At 44.9% G+C, this 24475-nt stretch overlaps 1 protein-coding gene and 1 long non-coding RNA gene across 4 annotated transcripts in view; one reads left to right on the top strand and one right to left on the bottom strand.

The window, feature by feature from the left end:
• The window catches only part of LOC125501511, a 113977-nt gene that overhangs the window by 14121 nt on the left and 75381 nt on the right, over positions 1-24475 (top strand). The gene's annotated exons all lie outside the window — the stretch shown is intronic.
• The window catches only part of LOC105685150, an 88575-nt gene that overhangs the window by 2180 nt on the left and 61920 nt on the right, over positions 1-24475 (bottom strand). For all 3 annotated transcript variants that reach the window (XM_048657686.1, XM_048657692.1, XM_048657695.1), the window contains 4 exons: positions 10159-10472; positions 9795-9974; positions 1582-1754; positions 491-912 (listed from right to left, as the gene is read on the bottom strand). In XM_048657686.1, coding sequence (XP_048513643.1) covers positions 491-912; positions 1582-1754; positions 9795-9974; positions 10159-10472 — 1089 coding nt within the window. The remainder of the gene's footprint in view (positions 1-490; positions 913-1581; positions 1755-9794; positions 9975-10158; positions 10473-24475) is intronic.

Here is a 24475-nt window from a genome sequence, read left to right as displayed (position 1 = left end):
AATTATTAGTATTTCTTTTCTTTTCAAATTATCAATATCAAATCGTATTAAATTATCAAGTGCCTAGTCGATATCAAAGAGTAAAATATTGTACAACACATGCATATAACGGTACAAAGCTCTGCATATAAAAGTGGGTCGTAGAATAGAGAGAAAAGTAGCAGTAGGTTACTCGTGTATACCGGTAAAAAGTGGAACGTAACAAAGCAAATGGTTGTTTTTTTTTCCCTCCTTTTTCTCATTTCTTTTACAGCAGTAAAAAAAAAAAAAAAGGGAAACAAAGCCAAAGCTCGCGTAGTAAAAACTGTGAAAAAAAATGAAGAAAAGAGGAAAAACCAGTCGGAAATATACTACTTGTTGTAAGTCGGGTACTAACTAGAAACTGTGCGAGTCGTTAAATCGTATGGAAAAAAAAGTGTAGATAAAAAGCACTAGATGCTAATTGTAAGTGGGCGTTAAAATAATCTAGAAAAAAAAAATAGAATCTTACGGGTTCGAGGATGTTTTCCCTTGGACGGTAGTTTGTGGTGCTTGACTCTCAGTCGGTGCAGGCGATCGGGTGCGGTAAAATTCCCCCACGGTCTGAGCTGCAGAGTCGTATTTCTCTTGCGATCGTCGGAGGTGATTTTTCGCTGGCTATTATTATTACTGTTTATAATATTGTTATTATTCGGGGCTTTGATCCTCTGAACGTTCGTATTTTGCTGCTGTTGATACACCGTGTGATAATAGGGCCAGTCTGGCGCCTTTGAGGTCTTCGAAAGGGAGTCTCTTGGCGACCACGTCATCGGAGTAGGGGTCAGCGGTCTACCGCGTTGAACGTAAGTCGACGCTATACTGTGTAAAATCGCTTCCTTATTACTATCTCGCGGTTGTTCGGTGATCACCTGGTTGTTGTCCGTTGTCCAGTATCTGAATCAATTCAAATTCAATTATTCGATTATATATATGTATGTATATATATATATTTTATCCTACGAAGGATGAGAACGCGACAGAAGAAATTCCATGGAGATATAGGCGGTGGCGATTTTATCCTTGGTCGTTACGGGGGTGGCTTCCCCGGTGACATATACAAATAGACCTATACATATATACCGTAATAATCATTTTCTTTTGTCACCGGAAGGCTCCAACGCCTATCCCAAACGTCTCAAGGTTTTGCGTTTTAGCGACAAGAGCCGTATCTAAATCTCCCTGAATGGCGCCGTACTACAGTGGTCCTGTGTTCTATTCCTTTTCTTCTTTTGCCTCAATTTATTTCAGTCAGTTGGTCAGTTGCTGACTCACTGTTATACCGTCTTTTCCTGCTTCTACACGATCATCTCTTTTTCTTGTCCACGATCTTATTTTAGTTTTTTTTTTTTTTACTCTTTATTCTCTTTTGCTTTTTCTCCCTCTCGTATTTTCATAGAAAGAAAAAAAAAAAGAAACGGAGTTTCACCGTATAGAATTGCAATTGGAGTGACGAAAAACTAAAAATAATAACACGAAGTCGTTTTGCCTCTTTTTCTTTTTTTTTCACTCGAAACGATCGGAGTTATTAGGGGAAAAATAACGCTTGGAAAACTGTATCCTTACTTGTATCTCTGGGGGTCCATTTCCCTACGTTCTTCGGCAATGGCTTCGTTGAGGTCACGATTTGGGTCGACGACCCGAGACGCGGACGATTGCGCGTTCAGGTTGTCGTTGCTAATAAATTCCATCTCCACATCATCCTCGTGATATTTTTCGGTAAGTGTGTACTCCCTGAGCTGAAACGAAACGTTGTTACACTTGCATAATACATACGTGTACGATACATGATACATAGCATACGCGTACACCGCGCGTGTACATATGTACAGGTGTATAATATATGGAAGAAGAAAATATAACGCGTTGGCGGTGGCTTGTGTTCCTTCCTTTTCGCTGATAATATTTTTTCCTTTTACCTTCTCCTCTTTCATTTATCTTTGGGGAAACGACGAGAATAAAGGAAAATCAAAAAATAACAGCCGAAAAATAAACAATGTGAAAATAAGAGAAAAACCATCGTCGTCAGACACGTAAGGAAAAATTGAAACAAATTTCTACTTTTGTTACCGCGCGTGGTAATCCAATATAAAGTCGGACAATATAAAGCGAGTCTTTGCCGAGTATTAGTAGTGGTAGTGGTAGTGGTAGGTACGGTGGTATCAGTGGTAGTGGAAATGAGAAGGAGTGGCAGGATCTGAGGATTCTTTTTCATCCGGATGTGAGGGGGCAGCGGGAGAACGACGCGCATCTTACATTACATAGGTATACATACGAGTGTACAGGTCCATCGCGTTTTCGTGAACACGTAAAGCTGGTGTCACACAAATAATCTTTAGTCGGGTAAATGTCATCTATAATATTATCTGCCTTTAACCCCCCCCCCCCTGCGGTCTTCCTGTCTTCCCCTATTACAGCTTCCGGGTAAAGATGTCCGTCAGCGGTGAATTTCTCGCTAGAAATTAGTCACTTCCCATCGTGGATCACTTTACACCGATATACGTATAAATGTATAACTATAGTATACCCGGCTATCTTCACTACCGTGCGTTGAAATTCGGACAATTTATCCATCCCAGTTGGAATTTAACCGCGCGTGTCCCTTTGTCCTGACAATTTTGCTAAATTACAACCCCGCGTCCGCAGCGTTCAACTTTAATCGGCCATTGTTCAGGGGGGGGGGGGAAATTTAAACAAAATAATAATAACAACGATGATTAAATATAACACGATGATGGAACAGCTTGTGAAACTAAAAATATAAATATAACTGAAATTATTTCGAATCATACGTTTCGATTTACTCTTCTTATTTGTGTTTTTTTTTTGGTTCCTTGACTTTTTTGGTATAGTCATTCATTTAACAACCTCCCCGTCCCGCGCTTCGTGAAAACGTGAATAATGTCGTCGCGGAAAGCTATAGAAGAGGAGAGTGGTTTGTTACAATTAGCGAAGTCCTTGTCGTTGTTTCGTCCTCTTTTTGGTCTTTTTCTTCCCAGCAGAGCTGAAGGGATATAATATAGGGCGACTACGTTTACGGGCATAGATTCCGATGGGGTGGTTTCAGTGGTAATTAATCACGCCGGTAATCAGTAGAGCATTTACTATAGGTATTTATATACCAGAGAGACTCGGGGGTCGAAGATGATCGTGAAATACATCTACATACGGCCGAAAGAAAGTCATTACATTTTATGCACCGAGGAGGAGATTTTATGAAGAGAAAGTGCGAGCCAAGAAATTTTGTCGTCCAAGCCTGCGCGGACTTTGCTTCTTTTTTCTCGCGAAAAGTTGGGCAGAAAAAAACAATAACAATAACAACATAAAGAGAAACAGGAAAAGGGAAAGGGAAAGGGAAAAAAAAAATGTTCTTTCCATGCAAATGTTACTTTACGGACAGATACATAGGTACATAGGGGTGGTGGGTGTACAATATAGGCTTTCATAAAAATTCGGGGGCGAAGGGAGAAAGGCTCCTGAGGGGGCTAAACAAACCGCGAACAAAAAGACGTCGTTCTAATATTCCCGGCTTGCGGGTACGCGAGTAATTTAGGGGTCTGCTGCCAGCACCGTCACATATGTTTTTGGCTGGTAATATCGCGTGGGGATTCCATATCTCCCTCTTTTTATTCTTTCTCTTTTACTTTCGAGCTTTTTTCTTTCTTCGTCGTTTCGGTTGTTTTTTTTTCTTCGTTTCTCCTTCGACACTACTCGCTTATCTCGATTCTCGTTGCCACCGTCGTTTTTGACTCTCGGTCGTAATACCCTGCAGCCCCCCCTCCCCACCTCGCATCGCGTTCGCTCGGGAAAAGCCAAAGGAGGAAGGAAAAAGGGAAAAAAAAAATTGATGAAAATCAAAAGTGAAGTATGCAGATGAAAAAATTGAAATTTTCCCACGGCGTAAACTCTGTGGGCCGGTTGACCCCGAAGCGGGGTAAATAAATGCAGACATTCGCGATTTAAGTGTCAGGTAGTGGAGAGTCTTTGTTTCCGGCACGTTTTTGAAGACTTTTATTGTTCGAAAGTGCGACGAAAGTGGCGAAGGAAATTTATTTGCGTATGTACGGGTAATTTGTCAAAGTAGAAAATTTCCGAGTAAAATCCACTTATACTGCAGCTCCAGTGTTGGGGGAAGTTTAATTCCGGATCGACACGGATCCGAAGAAATACGGAAAGTATAATAGATGCCTTCCAATCGGGCCGGAAGTTTTGTTACGGGGGTTATTTTTTCTTTTTTTCTTTTTTTTCGTTGCGTTCGGTTCGTTTGTGTGTTTGTTGAACAAGTAGACGTGTGAAGTGTTTATTCGGCGAAAATCACGAACCCAAATATTCGAACTTCGAGTCTTGTGAAAAATTTTCTTATTTTATTTCAGCTTGTTTGTTTGTTTATTTATTTTTCTTTGGGGGATCCTTTCGTCGCGTACTCGAAGCATGAACGATTCTTCTCCTCCGATCTCTCTACGGAGCGAGACGACGCGTCGGTATATTCCCGGATTGACAAATCTTGTAAATATATATTCATAAACGTACGTGTTGTACGGTATCGCATGTATAGTATATTCGAGTTATTCTAGCAGTCCTATAGGCACACCGACTTCAAACGTACGTTTATAATATCTTTTAGAAATCTAAATATTGTACCGTCTTGAATCGCTAGAGGAATAAAAGAGGAGAGCTTTCGGATCGATTATACATAAGTGAACGGGGGTGGAAGGCGTACGAAAAAATCGCGGATAAATAAGAAATGATACGCACATACGATATCTGATAAAAAACGGAACGATAGGATAGCAAAAAACAAGTAGAAGAAGGCATCTTAAAATATTCCGTCGGAGTTTACATTTTGAATAATTAAAAACGGGCAAAGGTTTATATTATATACCTTTGATATTTTTAAACCTGTATAATACCTCTTACTATATCATATCGTACATTACCACCGTGTGATATTTATTTTTATCCTTCGTTCAGTTTGCTAAACGTCAATCTTTCTCTCCCACGGATAATGTCACGCTTATCCTGCACCTGCGAAATATTCAAGATGAATTTCATCGATCCGTATCGTTCGCAATGTGAACCCAATCAGTGAAAAACTCGAATATAATCCAATAATATTTCGCGTCCCCCTTTCCCCCCTCCTTATTCCTTTTCGTTCACCCTTATTTCCGTGCATATGTGGGTGTATCTACTCTGGAACGTAAGGGTCACCCGCGCGTTGATCTCCAATCGTTTTCACCAATCTCGTCTGACGTGCTCGGGATTTACCACTGATTTACTGCGGAGCAACTCGGACTTCCCTACACGCCGTCTCTCCACCCTCCTCCTCCTTTCTCCTTTCTCTTTTCCCGCACCCTCGCCACCCCAACTTTTGACCTCCTCTTCGCGAGGTGCTCTTCGCAAGCTCGACGCGCGTTGACCTTTTGCTCCTTTGACCGGCGAACGAGTTGAGCAACGATCTGTTGGTATCGGGTGCCCCAGCTCTGTCTTACTTCCCCTCCGATATTCGACCCCGTGCCTCTCGACATGCGAAAATTTCGATGCGACCGCCGCTGACGTGATTTCTGTCATCGTGACGTACTGGAATATAATTCGCGTGTACCGGAACAACGACATTGGGATAGCTTATCACCGAATATCGCGAAAGATGAATGATATGGAGCGGGTGTAGTTTCCCCTGTAAATTCATACGTAGTACATCCGATACGTACACCGCCCAAAACCTGCTTCCTCATAATATATGCGACGGTGTAGATGACGCGGTTCGGGTTTGTCGCGGCGGCTGGTTTCACCCGGACATTCGTCGCACCGCCGTCGTTGTAGGTAGTGGTGGGATCCTTCGGTCAAAGGCTATAACTGTAAGGGAGTGGAGCGCGTGTGCCAGGGAACGGGATACGGAAGGGTTGGTTTTGTGCTCCGGTGTTACATCGCGACTCCGCCGTTACCGGTGCTGCAGCACTGCCCAAAAGAGCGAAATTATACCCGTGGGGCTGCACCGGCTCTGTGTTGGAGGAGGTGCAGGGGGTGGTAGGAGGGTTGTATTTTAGGTACGTTCCGCGGATTGGTCAACGGCGGTAAATCTTCCTCGCAACGAAAAACAAAATAAAAAAAAAAAAAAATCAAACGGACAAACGAAGTAAAATAAAATGAAATTAAACCCGTTAGACGCTAAAACCGTGACCTGCGTTGGCCCGCGGTCAGGACACGGAACCACCGGCGAAAATGGGTTGAAATTAAGGGATTTAAATTAGAGAACGTTCCACTGAGTTTAAACTTTTGACCCGGATTTTAGGATTTACATTTTCTTTTGCTTTATTTAATTTACTTTAATTTGGTTTCTCTCTCTCTCTCTCCCTCTCTCTCTATTTTTGGAGTCACGTTGAATTAAATGACGTGCGAAATCGTGGCAACATCCCGTGCGCTGTTTCGAGGGGCGCGGGGGGGGGGGGGGGGGGGGGGGGGGATGGACGTGCTACGGTAGGTTGTGTATTCCCTCGTGTGTCTATGGGGCAATCCGTAAGCGACGCGATGTTCGTCGACCGTGCTAATAAAGTGGGGGTCCTAGGGCGGTTCGGGCCGACGTCTGATTTTTTTCTTGTGATTTTTACTTTTTTCTTCTCTCAGCGTTGTTTCGCCCTCTTTCCGGAACGGTATATAAGACCACCGCGACGTGGCTGACGGTGAAAGCTGCGATTGGAGAATGAAACGCACCGTTGTACTCGAGGGAATTACATGTACGAGAAAAGGGCAGAGAGGACGAGGGAAAGAGAAAGTTCGCCACGCCGTGGAGGAAACGAGCAAGGACCGCGGGGTAGAGCGACAGAGTCGACTCGTGATAGGAAGCCAAATCTACGCCGTACAGATTAGCGAGATTAGAGAAAAGCAATAGCGCTGTCTGGCGAGGGTCTGCGGGGGGTCTATTTTCGAAGGGATGAGAAAACGTAGACGATTCCAGCCCCGCTGGAAGACAGGGGATAAAGTTAGGTATACCCGCGATAAGGAAAAAGGAAGATGGTAGGAGATACACGTACAAAAGAGTATAAGACCGGGAATCCTGTTGCTGCATAGGAAATTTTCGAACGAAAGAATAAGGGGAAAAAAAAAAAAAAAAAAGAATTTACTCTCGGACATTTGAATCCGCGGCGGGATTGCCTCAGCCGTATTATATTCGGCGTCGCGGGTGGTTTCGTACCTATAAAAGGTTGCGCAGATAACGCGCGAGTGAGTCAATCTCGGTTAAAGGGATGCTGCTGTGCTGTTGCCGCTGCACCGTTCTTCCATCCGCGGATGCAGGGAATGAAGTGAAGTAGGGCGCAAGCAAGAGAGAGAGAGATAGAGAGAGAGACGGAGTTGGAGATCGAATCGAAACGTACGTGACACATGTCGTTTGAGCCGGATCGAACAAAGGGGAAATGGAATCGTTGAAATAAGAGGATTGCTATACGGAACAGTGTGGCATCCCGACGTATCCCGGGCGAACACGGGAAAACCCGTCAGCCTGACCGGGAAGCAATAAATCTGAGCGCATCTGGCGACTTTTTGAGGATCTCTATAGTTCGCCGCAACGTTCTTCCCGCATCCCTCTCACTATCCCCATACGTCGTGTCGTCTCAATCTTCCTCTTCTTTCTCCTCTTCGTCTTCTTCTTCTTCTTCCCCGCCCCCGGCCGCGCTGTACACGCCTCACGTGACCAACTATTGGGGTAGTTCTTACCCGACTCCGAACATTGCGCACAGTTTTCTCTTACCCGTTTCTACATTCTACCGTACCTTTTCACCACCACGTATACTCGTAACCGACAAAGGAAACCGTTTCAGGGTATTTTCTCGCGTTGTTTACCCCCGGAGCTACGTGGTTAGAATGATCCCACCAAGATTTTTACAATCTTTTCCACCTAGTATGGAAAGTTTGCCAAAGTGCTTTGGTTCGTCTCTATTTTTGTTGTTGTTGTTGTTGTTTTTTTTATTCTCCTCTATCTTTTTTCAAGGAGGATAAATGTGAGGAAAAATTTTGTCTCTTCAAATATACGCTGAGAGAGAGATAATCGTTACACGGTTTTTCGGTCGTTAATTTACACCGGCGTTTCGTACCTTTGAATTTCCATACGGATCGTTAACTGTAAATGAATTTCCCGAACACCTCTCGATTCGAGAGAGACGTTTCCCGTCAATATTTATTTATCAGATTCTGGTTTATTAGATTCTCGTGGCAACGTTGCGCCCGAGAGCCGGTAACGAGATCTCCGGACGAAAATCCACCCACCCGGTGTCGTTAACGCCGACGAGCCCCTAATAAACGGAGTCTTGTTCCCTCGATGACGAGGGAAACGCTCCCCGACTCCCTCGATTCTCCAGAAGTACGGGCTTCCGGTTTGACCCGAAATTCGCAGCGCGCATAGATTATCTTGTACAATATATTTCCGCTGAGGCGCACCGACGCATCCCTGGGGTCCGAGATGAAATTTCATCTCTCAGGTCTCACGTCGTTGCAATCGCACCCCCGCCCCCAAACAAAATGGCAAAATTCAGGTCTTCCGGGCTACGAAAACCCAGCGGTACGAATTTCGGGAAACGCCAGGCCATTTCGTTTGGTAAATCAATTTCGTCACCGATATAGATATTTTTTTGCGAAACCGGGAAGGTTTTATTATCGCTGAACAAGCGGGACAGTTTGACGGCGTCGCCATCAGGGCCTTGTTTAACTTGCTAATGATCTATCCGTCTCGTTTCCTCCATTTTACTCTCCCTCCTCGTCTTCTTACCGGAGAGGCTGGCGGGTGCTTCGCGAGAGAAAACTGGTACGAAGCAGAGTTTTAGAAAGTGGCGGGAGTGCCGGTGTGCAAAAGCTGTCGACTTCACTTACCACTTAATTACCAAACTTTTGTCGCAATCTGATCGACCTTATATATATATATATTTCAACCTTACTCGGTATACCTACACTACCTAAGTACCTCGCGGAATATAAGGCCGAAGCCCGGAGAGAAACTATTGCAGATGGAATAGAATGAGAAATAAGGAGAGGTCGAAAGGGATAGGGGGGGAGGGAGTGGACTGCGGGTTGATTGGAAAGAAATTGGAAAAGATTCAGTCGATGACTTGAGCGAAAAAACTCGTCACGTCGATAGCCGCGGATACGATCTTAGATCGTCGCGATTATTCGTCAGCCCCGTGACCGGGATTAAGCGAAAAAGTACCGCGGCCCCGATAAATTCACTTCTCGAATTGGGTCTTTCCGGCACTTCAATTAATTATTTTATCCGCTCGGAACGAATTCATTCTTCGTTACAGTTTGTTAATTTGTTTCCATTCGTGACTCGGAGCTTACGGCTGTGTTCGTACTGCATCCGCAGGTAACGCCGCGCGGTGTAAACCGAGTTAACGTCGGCTAACCCGCCGCTGGTCGGAAAGAGAGAAAATGAGAAAGAGGAAGAGGTCAGGTAACTCACACCGATAAACTTCACTTCCTCAAGCGCTACATACCGGTTAAATTCATTACGCTAACCCACCTGCACGAAAGATTTATTCTCACAGTCCCGCTTTTGCGGCTTCTTTATCGCCGTCGTGCTTCCCATCATACAACGTACGTTACACGTTTACAAGCGTTTGCAAAGCGTTAATAAAATACACCGAAACGTGTGAAAATTTTTTTTTTTTGGCGAACTGCGATAAACGACGACTAAAAAAAAAAAACTCCCAATTCGTTTTTCAAAATCTGCGCAAACAAAAAAAAAAATTCAACGATAACGAAAAAGTCGGTGGTTATTTTCAGACATCAATTACCTTTGTAAAGGTGAGCGTAGCGAGCGGTGGTAACCGAGGTAAGTTGGGGTAGTAAAAACTACCCGCGGGATGTGCGGGATATCTGGATGTAATTCTATAGGCGACGCCTTGCGGTTGAGTCGGCCAATTCGCTGCTGTAAAAGTGAAGCCGTTGTCGGTACCGCCGTCAAGTGGATCCAGCTGAACGTTATCGAAGTCCGTTGTCGTTTCGGTGGTGGTGGTGGTGGTTGTCCGATGGAAATAGAACAATTCCAAAACATAGGGGAACGAGGTGAGCGACGCGTTAAATTTCTATAGAGCTAGCGATTAATTTCGACAGGGTAAAGCGATATTGTACGATATGTAAAATGGAAATGGAAATGACCTCCACTGTAACCGTGTCCACCCAATTTCCCTCGACGCAAAGCTGGAAGGCATCGACGCCGACGAACCAATCCGGACTCGGATTAATCCGTGCCATCACGCTGATTCTGGTGTGGTTACCGTCGAGAAAGGCACGTCCGATGCTCGTACCTTCGCCCTGGGGTACCGGTGGTCCTACGAACGAGTGCAACGTGTTCGGGGATTCTCCACCGGCGTCCAGACCGTCCGCCCTACCCGTTTCCACGTACTGGCGGGCGCCCTGCGAGAGCCTCTCTCCCAGCCGGTACAAAGTGTACGAAGAATCGTGCGTGCGACCTGAAACGTGAAAAGGGAAGAAAATAAGGTTACGCAAGCTTACGATCTCGACGACGGCTGACGATAAGTGTACGCGGTGTATCGGAAAATATTTGCGTCGCGAGGAGCTTTCGTTTCTCCGAATTTATATGGACGTCGCGCTCCGAGTGGGATGCACTAGCGAAACGAACGCACTTTTGTCCCCACTCTCGCGAACCAATATTTTTGTTTTAACTCTCGCGCCACCGTCTACTGCAGAGATAAAAAAAAAAAAAAAAACGTGACGCGGTGCTTTTCGTCGATGGGTGTACACGAGAGATAGTGTATGCGTAGCGCGTGTACACTCGTACCGCGGTAGTTGTGCGCGCCCTGTAAAATAGCCTGCTTCAAGCTCAACTTGAACATTCTATGAAAAGATCGTGAAATCTCTATCGTACCTACTGTACACACACCGTAACACCGGTGTCGCTCGAGGAACCGACGACGAGCTCCTCCGTGTTCTCTTTGCTCTGTGTGTGTTGGTTTTTCGTTTTTTCGTTTTTTTTTTTTTCTTTTCTTTTAATTTTCTCTCGCTCTTCCCGTTAATACAAGGACGCTTGTGTACCGGGTCGGTGAACGTTTATTCCAAGAGCTTGGGGGGGGGGGAGGGGGTTTCGGAAACGCAGCACCACCGGCAGTTGGTGAGAATTCTACGGTATAGGTATTATGCATAGATCAAACTGCAAACTATCTGTACGTCTGTGACGACTAGTGTGCGCCGGTACATGGGATAGGTAGGTTATCGCGACGATCAAAGGAATATAGGTGTATATACTTGTATATATACCACGTTGCGTCCCCTTTCGCTTCGTGAGGGAGTTTCAGAGTCGTTGATATCATAATTGCGCAGACACGAGAGGCGAAGGACGGAGGTAGATGCGCTGACGGTAGGAGTTTGTGTTTATGTTTATTTTGTTAATTATTTATACGGAACGGTTGGATGAGGGCGAGGGCGAGAGGACGGGGGAGGGCGATACTCTTACGAGGCTCGTATAAAACTAGGACGGTGTATTCAGCTGTTGAGAGGCAAAGACGGAAAGAGGTTTGAACTTGAGAGCAAACATTGGCCCTGATTTTGTCTCAAAGGCGCGAAATTAATAAGGAGATTCAACGGTCCGCCGTCCGGGATTTAGAATAATCCGCAAAAGAACTGTAGAGCCGTCATCTGATTTTCACCGACGTGCTTCGTACAGGTTTCTCTTCTATTTCTGTATCTTCTTCTTTTTTTTTGAATTTGTTCATTCTGTTGGGTTTTTTCTTTCTCTAAGACGGATGTAACGAACGAATCGAGATATTCGTCGTCACCACGGCGACGCTACGCCAGGAATTTCGGGAATAACATTTTTGCGCTATACGTACGGCCACCCACCTTATTATCTTTTAAGCTCTTGGCCCCCCAGCTATCTCAATTTTTTTTTTTTTTGCTCCGCACACTTCAATTTAAACGGAGTGGGAATTTGAATTTATCCCAGGGATTTATTTCATACGGAAATTAATAATTCTACTCTCGCTAAATCGTTCGTATTGCATTGAATTTCACGGTTTAGCAAAATACACATTCTTCGAGGAGCGAAGCGATAAATCTCTCCTCGCTGTGTATCGATGTGCGTAAAAACTTCCCAACTTGCGATAATATTTTACCCACGTCCACGTAATTTGATAAAGAAAGGCAAGAAGAGTCGATCTTCATTTTTTATTCACTCTTCAAAGCCGGAGCTGACGCGTTCTAAAAGTGGATGTTTTTAAAACTTCCTTTACTCGCGGTTATGTATTTTGTGTTTGCCCGGGTCTCGATTTATTCGAAATCGGGGTCGGTCGAGGAGAAGAAGCAGAAGGCGAAATTATATTTCTCGGGAATAAAAACGGCCAAGATATACACGAAGAGAGGGTGAAAAGTGTACGTCGCGTGGGGCGGGGAGGGGCGAGAATTGAAATTATAATTAGCGTAAAAGCTAGCGTCTGCAGCGAATATATACGTATATACGTATATACGGGTTTATTTTCAGCGAAGGAGATTGGGGCGGTTGTTGAGTGTACTTATCATCGCGATAGTTAGCCGGGGATTTTCGAGTACTCCACCCCTTTCCATTTTCTTCCCTTCTCCCTTCTCCTTACCCCCGTCAGCCTTCGGCAGTGTGTAAATGCCACTTAATCTTTAGAAATCACCGAAAATAGCATCGACATGCCCGTAAGCCCGGCAAGAAACCATTAGGGGCGGTTCGCCTCAAATTGCCTTCCATTAATTAGATTAATTAATATCACCTCCTTCCTATGTACTCCACACTCCCGAGCTCCGACGGGTATACTCGATTTACGCCCTTGGCTTACACTCGGAGATTACCGGGTGAATCTATAATTTGCGACTATCGACGCGCACCACGGGTACATGTGAGCGGAGTACATCCACCGCTGCTCGATCTTCCGGCTCGTCTTTTCGTCGTAAAACAAATTCAACGCTTCTTCGCGCGCGAAACGGATGAAATTAAGATGAGGGTGGATTTTGGCCCAAGGCGCAAAGGAAACTTGAACTGAAATCGTCGATACTGCGGGTGTGTGACTGGATTATTTTCTCGCAAAAATTAGCCCGTCTCACCGCGGTCTATCGAACTGAGAATAAAAACCAAATATTTTTCGATATTCGCCGAAGATCACAACGCGCCAATTTTACTCCGAAATCGAATCCTTTGAATCGCGGCGCGGCGCGGCGCTATCGGGCGTGTCGTTATCAATTGAATCAGAGATTCACTCGGTCCGATGCCTTTATTCATCCCTCGTATCCGGGATTCGGGATGGCGACCATCAGCTTTTCGGTACGGCGGGGGTCATTTTCCTTTCGAATCGATGGAGATAATCACCGTGTTTCTTGCGCAATTGGTCAAACGGGCGTTATAACAATGACAGTGGCAACTGTATAATGGTTAAACGCTTTTCACGCGTGTTGACGAGGTACGGGGTTTTTGTAACTCCGGGGGAAATACCGAAGAAATCTCGTCATCAAAATTTGATGGTAGGTAACGAAGTGTGTACACAACCCACACCGACAACGGCGTATCCCAAAGGGGTACAATGTCAGGCACTAATTACTCAGCTGGGGTTTCTAGGATCAATCGTAGATGTTCTATGCGGCGGTTGCCTCGTCGAGAACAAACAACTTCTCGCTTGATAAATAGCCAAGGCGGTACCGGGGGCGCTCGAGTTTCTCAGTCGTGCCTCAGACGAAGAAGAAGAAGAAGAAGAAGAAGAAGAAGTAGTAGAGTAGGAAAAAGGAGGATAGAAACTGTTCGCAAGACTTGATTGAAACGAAAGTGAAATTGATAAATATCCGAGGCGGTATAAGAGACGGTGAGGTAGCGGTTCGGAACCACGCTCGAAGTTAACGAAATCTAAAACTCGCCACGAAGAAACTTTGAAATGAATAACGTAGACTGGTTTCAGCGCACAAAACAACTCTCTATGACGGACGTCCAATTATCACGTTGCAAAATTTCACCGCTTCGAATCACTAACGCGATTTTATTCATCGCCAGATTTTCCATCCCCGCGGTTACTCGTCTCTTACTCAGTTCACCGTCGGAGACGTTCTCATTGAAAACGAAAAATCTGTCCACACGCACACGATCGCCACGGAGTCCTTTTCCGGTTTCCCCGGAAATCTTGCCACTCCGATAACCGAATACAGCTGCGAGTCCTCGCCAACGCTTCAAGGTATCAAATTATACACCTCGACTGTAGACTCGCGAAATTTCACGTCAAAGGGTTAATTAAGGGTGCGTTGCTAATTAATAGCCGGTGTTCGCTTTCGGGATACCTGTATAAAGCAGCCGCGCGTGCACCTAGAGAATACCTTCGCTCGTGAGACCGTGAGCCATCTCTTTTCTACGGCACCGCGTTGCCGCCGCTACCTTCTGGCATTGGTGCCGCGCGCGAACCCGCTACTGCAAGGACCAAAAAGGATCCCTCGGGTACAACCACCGGTACCGCAAGGACTCTTAAGACCGCCACCGTTGTAACCGGTGCCTGCTGTTGGCTTCTTCTCTTCCTCCCCGTACCGCGGAGAACGTCTGTTGTTGCGCTCAAACCGACGGTCTGTTGCAAGAGGACCACCGCACGACGGAGGAAGCGGGGTCGTGTTTCATAGTTACAATCGTGGTCTGCATCCCCCTCGCTAATTTATGGTACAAACTTGCTATACGTATTACATCCGCGCCATAAGCTGTGCGCGACGCTCCCGCAGAGTTTAACGTTTAAAAGCTAGCGGTTCCGTTCGTCAAGTTGTTTGGAAACGGAAGGGCGCGCGTTCGTTGAACGATGATTAAGATAGTTATTATCCTCGTGGCGTATAATGTTCACAATTACATCACGGTGTACGGATTGCACTTTGACCGGTGTTAGTTTGCCCCGGGGCTGCGCAAATTGGCCCGACGTGTATAGCTTGTTTGTTGCACCGTACCGTGTAATTCTGAATAGTCCGTTAAAGCAACGCTACGTAACGCGAACGCAACGGCGACGGTGCTTATCGTGAAATAGAGGTGTACGTACCTACGTTTGTAGATGGTGGCGGTGCGCGGTGAGTTTGTTGGCAGAGCCGTACAAATAGGACGAGCTGTTAGCTAATGGTTTAGCGATAGCTTCGAGAACGGCGTCGCCTACACCCCTTTTCGCGATCCCCGGTATATATACCTGTGTCGATGTCGGTTGTAACAATACGTCGTAAAGTTGGTGGGGGGGGGGGGGAGTGCAGGTGGTGTGAGCGATAATCGATGGAAATTGTGAGCAACGGAAGAAGAATTACCCCCCTTACCCACCTTACCGATCCTCGCGCCATTCGTGTAATCGAGAACTTTCGCTCCTCCGGGATCGAGGCGTCGCTCGCCGCAAAACAGTTCTAGGAATCGGTTTATCCGTCCGCGCAGAGTTGCCCGGTGTTGAAGCAGCGTTCGTACAAAGGTTGGGTGCAAACTGAAGATGACCGAACCAGTGAACATCGGACTATCACCCGGTTGGGGAGTAGTTTAATAGAAGCGAACCTGCAGAGCCGACTTGGAGCAAAGTTGGTTGTAGTTGATAGGGCAAAGTTTCCATCTGCAGAGTTCTAGGGACCTCGACTTGTTTGAGAAAAGGGTACGAAGATCCCCTAAGTGCGTACGTACGATCTCAGCCACTGTGTATAGAACGACCCTGACCACCGAATTTCCTCTCGACATGTGTGTTCAGGTGAAAGGAGAAGAAGAAGAAGAAGAAGAAGAAGAAGAAGAAGAAGAAGAAGAAGAAGAATAAGGGAGGGAAACGAGAGGAGAATCTCATCTCCGAGGGTACTCTAAACACCTCGAGAATTGAAATAAGAACAAAGAAAAAAAGCGAACGGACGGACGGACGGACGGAACGACAAGATCTCTGAAACGTAAACTAAGCTATAAAGCAGGCTGAACGAACCTTGGGTCTCCGGAAAGCAATGCTCTCCGCGCTTCCACGAGGAGGCCGTGCTTTGTTTCAGGAAATTAAACGGGCGAACGAGGAAATAAATGACCAGGTAGGACGAGACTGCTGCCGCCGGGGGGTTGAACGGTGGGCGCTTATTTTCGAGAGTGGGTACTTCCCCAAGCCTTGCGCGGAGGTCGCTCGCTAGCGCTTTGAGAGCTAAACGTAAAGGACCCTAACGAATGACCGATGGGATGTTTTAATGACGTTCGACTAATTGGTTGTCAAACGTCGCGATTTCGTTTTTTTCCTTGTCCGTTTTTTTTTTCTTTTTTTTTTTTTTTTCTTTCATTTTACCTTCTTTTTTTTTTTTCTTTCGTGTTTCATTTTCGCGCATAGTTTGCAGGGGATTGAAACGCCGAGTGATTGATCGTTGGCTGGTTCGGGAAAACGAAGGGAGAGAGAGAGAGAGAGAGGGGCTTTTTAAATGGCAGCAACAGTTGTTATCGCCCGTCGAGTGAAAACCGTGATATTTCGATAAGTTTCGACTCTACGTAAAATTCTATCAGTTTTCGCGTGTCCGTCCCGCCGCGGCCGACCCTCCATAGAATCGAACGAGGGCGGTCGATGCGTAGGTAGGCGATACACATATATATATACACCTGTTCCAATTTATTGGAAATAACAATTAATTTCACGTAAAGCCGCATAAATTATAGGAAATAACCGCGGTTGAAACAGCGCGTAAACAAGTTGTTCCCCTCGCTACGACTAACGACCCGCTCAACGCGCCTATACTCGATCCCCCTTCTCCATTATTAATAATGTACATATACCTGTATAAACGCTGTGCGACCCGTACATATACGTAGGATATTTAGATATAATAGGTTCGGAACAAAAGACAATGAAATAATAAAAGCGACAAATATTTGCCAGATGTAAATGTGCTTCGATGTAATGAGGATGAAAGAAAAAACCGCGAACAATTAGAAAATATATCATCCAAGGATAATCGAATGAGCGAGGTGAAATTTACGAGTAATTACATTTCGTGATTTTAATTATACGATTGAAAATCCCACCCCCTTCCCCTAACCCTTTTACGTTCGTTATTCGCGAGTGCGTGATGTAGTGGGTTCGCATGCGTACGGTTGTTTCGAAAAAAAAAATTGAATTTTGCGAATTGCTTTTAATTGGTAATTTTATTAAAACGTTTCGTAAATTTCCAGCCCCGTAGTTTTACACCGTCCATGTATAGGTATAGGTACGTGTGTCTATCTACCGTATGTGCTACACGTTCAGTATTTATATATACAAATGCGTTAACGTGGATCACAAATGCCGCCAGTAGTTGGCTGTCGGTGTTGTCGGCATTTTATTTATACACCGTTCGCTAGAATCGAATTAATTAAGAACGTCATCGACGCGGGCGATAGAGTCGAAGAGAAATTTTGAAAAAATCTTTCCATCTCATGCGAAGCGCAATAAAACAATTCGAATCCACTTCGAGTTCGATCGAGAATGCGCTATACCATATGAAAGCGTAGGTGATAAAATAAAAAGAACGGGGTTGAAATTCGGCGAGGGGTGTTTCGGCCTCTCCAGTCACATCGCCGTCCTAGGTAGATTCGGGGCGTGCAAATGTAAATGGATGCATGCGCCGGAGTTCCCTCTAACGCTAGACAGCGGTGTGTAATTTGGTGTACAAGCTGTAATTTCCAATGTAGCTAACTATGTTATATAGCGGGTGGAAATGTGTCCTCTTCACGCGGTATATATCCAACGACATTTCTCACTTTATATTATATCATTTGCGCTCAGGGTGTCTCAACCCGCGTTGTTACGGTTCAAGTCCGGTGCGACTCGCGAGGTGAAAAATTTTGGGAATTAAAAATATTCAGCGTTGTTTCCAGACCGATCGAGAAATCGGAGAATACTTTTTTTATTGATTTATTTATTTATTTTTTTTTGTTCATTTTTTGGCCGTTTCGCGTGTAGATTTCAGCGGACCATTCGTAGCACGTAGAACAACCGGCGACACTTTCAATGTTTCGTCAATAAAGAGCTGTTTGACAGAAGATGGCAAACAAACAACCTTCGACCAATCAGCCAACGAAATACGAAACCAATAAACAAACAAACAAATCCTCTTTACAGAACTCTTCGACGTGCAGTGGAGAGGTAAGGCGATGCCGTCGTTGTTACGAACGTGATCCCGAACGACAAAGGGGATAAGTTTCCACTCGATGTGTCCTACGGAGCCACCTTTTATACTCGGCGTATACGGGCGCAGGTTAAGCGCGAAGCACATATCCTCTGGTACTATACGGGGTCAAACCCTCCCAGGCACCATTTCGGGGTTTATCCCGCGAAGCGGTGAATCGCCTGCTTAAATATGACGCGAGATATTAATTTGGGGTATCGGGTTACACGTGCCGAGCCTTTCCGGGGATTCGACGGAGACGCGACGAAGTCGGCCACTCAGATGACCTTTGAATTTTCCTTCTGCCCTGTTCGAAAAAAATTTTTCAAACCTTCATTCGTACCTCGATTTCATCGAGGGTGGTGAAATTTGTGGCCATGAGTCCCCTCCAAAACCGATTCGATTGCTTTCGTATTTGAGGGTTTCGTCTTTTTGACATCACGTTTATTTCTTTCTTCGTTTTTTTTTTTTTTTTTCATATACCTGGGACTGCAGTCGGCGAGGCAGAATCGTTCCTCGGATCGAAAAGATCGAATTTATGAGGCGAATCGAATTTTGAGTAACGTATACGCCTATCATCCCTCGATGTGCGAACATGTGCGTGAAATTTCCCCATCCGCAACGCGTGTCTCTCCTCGAGTAACTCGAATGATATCTTCGCCCGTTCGCCGCGACATGTGTGAGGAGGCGTATAACATCGGACACGTAATAATGAGATGATGGCTCGGGGTATCGGGAACGCGAAGAATTTGCGAGGGAGTCAATGGTATAGAGCGTATATTTTCTCTTGCATAGAGGTGGGGCCAATGGTTGTGAATTTTCCGGGGTATTTTCATTCATTAAAGAGGCGCGCGAGTTACGTAGTCGAGGGACTATTAAAACAGCTGTTGTAACTTAACCGAGGGGTTTTGGGTCGCCAGGTTGGCGCCCGATATTTATAAGTTGACCCAATCTTGTGCCAAGATTTACAGTGTCGATGGCCGCCCCGCGTTTCGCTATACCCAGCCACCGAGGATCCGGTGCCAAAGCAACCGTTCTAAAGCTATATTCTGCTTTCGCTAGCTGGATGAGCGAATTTTCCAAAAATATTTGCAATTGTTCAAAAGATTAGTCACCTTCTATTGTTAACCCCCACGTTTAAATGCGCACGTACACATTCGCACGTATACATATACAATACGTTTTCGCCGTAAGTGCGGAGAGCTGGAAGCTGCGGTTAGCGAAGTGAGATATAATGGCGAAAAAGAGGTTGAAAAAAAAAAAAAAAAAAAAAAAAAGAAAAAATGGAAACGGGTTATTGTCGGGCTGGTGTAAACGGACGCGAGATTTATCGAACTCTTGATTCATGGCCGAACGAATTGAAAGCTCGAAAGCCTTCGAGTGTAATATAGTTTGCACATTTTTAACGTATTCCCCGAAGTTAATATCGCGTAAAGTTTTCGCACCGACTGTATCTGGCAGATGGTGCATCGGTGTATCGCAACTACCCCCGCTGCCGCACCCCTACGTATACATCAAACATTTGAAATTCGTTTGTTTCGTTCGTTTGAAATCAATTAAAATTCAGTTATATATACATTCGAACGCCGAAAAAGGATTTCTCGTACAGGCGTCGTTACCCCCTGGATTCGGGATAAACTTTGACCCGGTCGAAGTTTATCACCGGACCATTCACGGTTCACTTTATCGTCGACGTATTTGTCCGGCGGTCATTTTTCAAATTCCTGTACCAGGTATTCGTTTTTATGATGAAATTTCGGGCGTTTGTAAGCCGTCGCGTAAATTGAGAATTACATAACGTAAATTTAAAAAGCACGATTTTAAATTCCGGCGTTCTCCGCGATCCTTCGCTCTGCAGTGATCGAGTCGTTAAAATTTCCCGGAAAATGACTCACCTGTATAAATATAAATATACCTCACGTACCAACGCACGAGTTTAATAGCCGCGTGTGTGCAGCATCTGAATACGCGCGTCTCGGGGTGACTGATTTCTCATTCCTTCGAAAATAAAACTAAGTTGCGAGTAATTAAAAAAAAATCATTCGCCAAAGTGGATGTGAATATTTGCTGTGCGTTGAGCTCGCAAAACGAGCCAATCTCGATTTCGAAACCTGCGCCATTATTTCATATTAAAATCAAATATTTGGAAAGCGCGTTTAGTTTTTTTTTTTTTTTGTTTTTCGGAAAAGTAATCTCTCGATTAAAATTCATGTGAAATTCTCCAACTTGTACGGAAACGCATTAGCTCGTGAATTTACATAATTTCAACTTTCTGTACCGCACAAGTGATTAACGTTGATTAAAGAATGTCCTTTTCGTCGTCCGGATACAGACAAGGAAGATACAACTCGAGGAAAGTTTAGCAAATTAATAACGTGATATAAATCCGATTTCTATGAAATCAGAGACGATTCGAAGTACCTTTTCATCGCGGTAATAAGATGGGGTAATATAGATCCGTATTCACTTGCTCGACTTTCGATCCCCCTTGGAAAGCAGTGCGCGTAACGTAAACGTACGTTGTAATGTTCAGCGTATCTATCGTTATATTCGATTTTCATCCGGAATACCTATATGTACCAGCAGATAGCAACCTAGGCTGATATACGCTTTCGTTGTAGCTCGAGAAGTTTGCTCGATACGGTAAAGGATACGCGTTCAGTGTTACACGTATACTGTACGGAAACCGTTTCAAAGTCGAAGTTTACACGAGCGGATTTTGTGCCCTTAGTAGGCAATACGCGAAGCTCGCGGTACGAGGAGGAAGGCAAGAACTGCTAACGAAATATCGAGGGAATCAGATCTCGCGGCACATCAAAGATATTAAGAATTTAAGGGAGGGTGAGACCCGCGCCGCCTCGGTCTTCTAAGGTTTAAAACGTCGGCGCTGGAAACCGGAGCGCCCCCGGAAACCGTGGTAAACGTTTTGGAAAAAAAGCGCGGAAAAACTGAAGATCACGGAGCGTGGCGGATATATACACGGCTCGGAAATTTGAACTCCGTGTACAGCAGAAGCCTGCGGTAGCTACCGGAAAACCCGAAGATGAAAAAAATAAAATAAATACGACGGAGGTGGTTCGGCAAGGAAATATCGAATTCTCTCTTATCCCGTGCTCCTTCCTCCGAGGTATCTCGGCACCACTTCGCAACTTCAAACGTCCCGCGTGCGACACGCTCTGAAACATTTATAATTGGAAAATAAAATTCGCCGCGTGTACACGCAATAATGTTATTTCGCGTCGACGAAAATTTTACTCACAAATTACCAAAACGAAGTAATACAAGGTACGCGCATGTACGTATTTACATATTTATAATACCACGCTTCGCCCTTCGGGCCCCCATTTCTTTTTTTTTTTCTTTCTTTCTTTCTTCGTTAACCTTATTTTCTTACATCGAGGTAAAACGGAAGAAAAAAAAAACACAAAAAAAAAAAAAAAAAAAGGACCACGACGAACGGTTCTAATAACGCGGTAAACTAGTGGGATATAATTTTTGCGAAAAGCGTCATAAATCCGTAGGGGAGCGCGAAAGCGAAAGGCAGTTTGTACGTAGGCGTGTGTCGGGGGGGCGGGGGTGTCTGTATGGGTTCGTTAGCTTGAAATTTTCGCTTTGCGTAGAGAGTTAGAAATTGATGGGAGTTTTTAAAGTTCGTTGAAAAAAATTTTTAACGCGCTTCCGAAAGCGCGAACGTTTACGGAAACCGTGTTGCGCGCTTATCGGCGTAGCGCGACACCCTTGCGAAAAGCGGGCAACACTTTTGGCCAACTCTGCGGCACACGCCGAAGCGTTTACTCGAGCAGAGCTTAGAGTTCCACGGGGTAGTAGTTGGTCGGGTACGTAGTTAGCGAGCGTGTATCCTACGTACCTATATATACATATAAGTTTACGACTTGCGGTTCGCAGTTTCCACGTCTTACCAAAAGCACCTGCGTGTGCCCCCCCTACCTATAAGCTTCCGGCCTAAGTAACCTTTGTAATCGTCCTTGCTACACTGACGCCTAATTTCAAACTGCTTATATCTAACTTCGTACCTTCGGAAAGACGCTTACATCAGCCCCCGATAAATTTGGAATAAAAAAAATAAATCAGATGAAGGAACGAAAAATTATCCATCGCGTCGCATCGTTGTCCATGCAACGAATGCGGCGAAATTGAATGATTTTTTTCGCTCTTCTTTTCCGGTGTTTGAGAAATCGAGTTCATGAGCGAAGAACGAGTTGGTCCTTTCGCCTCCCTTTTTTTCCTTTTCATAGAGAAAAGACAGATGGAGTGTGTCGTGTTTCAAGTAAGAACAAGGATAAAGAGAGAGATAAGCTGCGGAGAGAGGGACGGAAGAACCCCATCTAACCTCCGTAACCTCTGGTCACTGTCAAGCGAACAACCCGGCGAATAGGCTTTGAGCTTTTGATGTATTATTCAGGATACCGTTCAGACAGCTTTCCAGAGGATTGCGGTAACAGGACATTCGCAATAAGTTCACGACGCGAGCGATTAATCTCCTTCTTCGAACGTTAAAGACCGTGGCGCACCTAGTTCCGACAATTTCTCTCACCTTTTTTCGGCCGATTCGCTACATTCTTGTTTCATACTTATACGCGTAGACGACGCGACGTGATTATCCCACGTGATTATATACTTGGGTGAAAATTGGGTGAAAAAAATTTCCGCGCGACGAAATTTCACAGCGTTGTTTTACGCTTTCCCTTCCTTATTCCCCCTGCATTCTCTGTGATGTTAATAACGACTATACCCTAAATGCCACTTCTGTCGACGCGACGTCTCGTACAGCGGTAGGAGCTGCTTTATCGTCTACTTCGTAGCCTTTAGTGATAGGGTGAATAAAGAGCAAAGGCCTCGGTTCGAACTTTCGTCGTAACGAGTTTGGAAATTTTCCCTGTCTCCGAAGGGGTATAAATATTCCGCTTTTGAGACGCCGGAGAGTACGTATAGATATATACATATACCTGTACACGGAAATGATAACTAAGTTCTTCTCGCTCTTCCTCTCCGTCGTCGTCTATTTTTATTCTCCTCGATTATTTTATGATCATCTACCCCCGCCTTTCATTAAAAGAATTTTACACCGCTCGTTGTACTACCTGATCACCGATTCCGATTTTGGATTCGGAATTTTCCTACCTACCTTCCGAATTGCAATTTTCTTTTCCCGTTTTCTTTTCCATTTTCACCTTTTTCATCCAACGCGTGCTTTATTGTGGAACATCACAGTTGAGAATGATACGAAATTAATATTTATTGCATAATATAAATTACAAGAATATATAGGGATTATTTTTAGGCAAGCGTTGCACGGAAGGAGCTTTCGCAGGATCAGATATCGTGTAATATGTAGGTATACGAAGACGTGGGTAGAGTCGGTGGTGTATGTATATACATATATACCTATAAGGTGATGGAAAAAGTTAGGTCGTTTTTTCGATTTATGGATTTCGTATCCAATTTCACAAAGCAAACGCGCCGTTCCCATGTTTCGACTCGCCCCGAACGTGGTTTTAAGACATCCTTTTTTACGTGAAAGAAATTCGGGCGTTGCTTATTTTCTTACAACGTGTAACACCGATCGGCCGCAATAATACATGCGGGTACACAGAGTGTGTAGACATATGTTTCGTGTACAATGGATACTATTTTATTGGGGCTAGGATAATATTACATCATCCGCGAGCTCCTAATTATCCTGAACAAACGGTGTCGATTATTCTTCAACCTACGCCCATAGATTCCATACCTTCGATCAGGTACGAAAATAAGGTTATAAGGGCGAAAACCCCCTAAGGAACGGTCATGGCGTTTCGTTGAGTCAACGAATCCGCGATCGGGTCACCGTCGCGTACACGTAAGGCCTCGCCGCGGGGCGCCTCCATTTTGCGTTTTTTTTTCTTTTACTTTTTTATTTTTTTTTTCATTTCGATCCACGCAGCACGTTCGGCAAAGCCCGACGCTCTGAATATGCAATTTTCCGCAGAGCTGGCCTAAAAGCTACCCTAAAGTCTCGCCCGCCCACCGCGAAACTCACCCCACTCACCCCCGACCGCAGATTGGAAACGACGTTTTCAAATCGACGGAAAAAAACTTCACGTGGGTCATCTTTACTTGACCCTACGTTATACCCGCCAGTTATATACCTGTGCGTTTCTACATGCAGCTTCTATTCGATGTCGAAAGCTCGTCGAAAAATGGGCTCACATGTAATCCCCAATTTCAATGATGAGAAAAGAGAAAAACGCGCCAAGTTCTTCCTTATAAAATGAAAAAGAAAAAAAAAAAATAGAACGAAATAAATAAAACGGTATTACGACCCCACGCATTGTATTACCTGGTCTCGATGCCTTCCTTC

The sequence above is a fragment of the Athalia rosae genome, chromosome 1, assembly GCF_917208135.1.
Source record: "Athalia rosae chromosome 1, iyAthRosa1.1, whole genome shotgun sequence".
Taxonomy (NCBI): domain Eukaryota; kingdom Metazoa; phylum Arthropoda; class Insecta; order Hymenoptera; family Athaliidae; genus Athalia; species Athalia rosae.
Note: the sequence above shows the minus strand (reverse complement) of the source record. Positions and strands in the feature narration are given on the sequence as shown.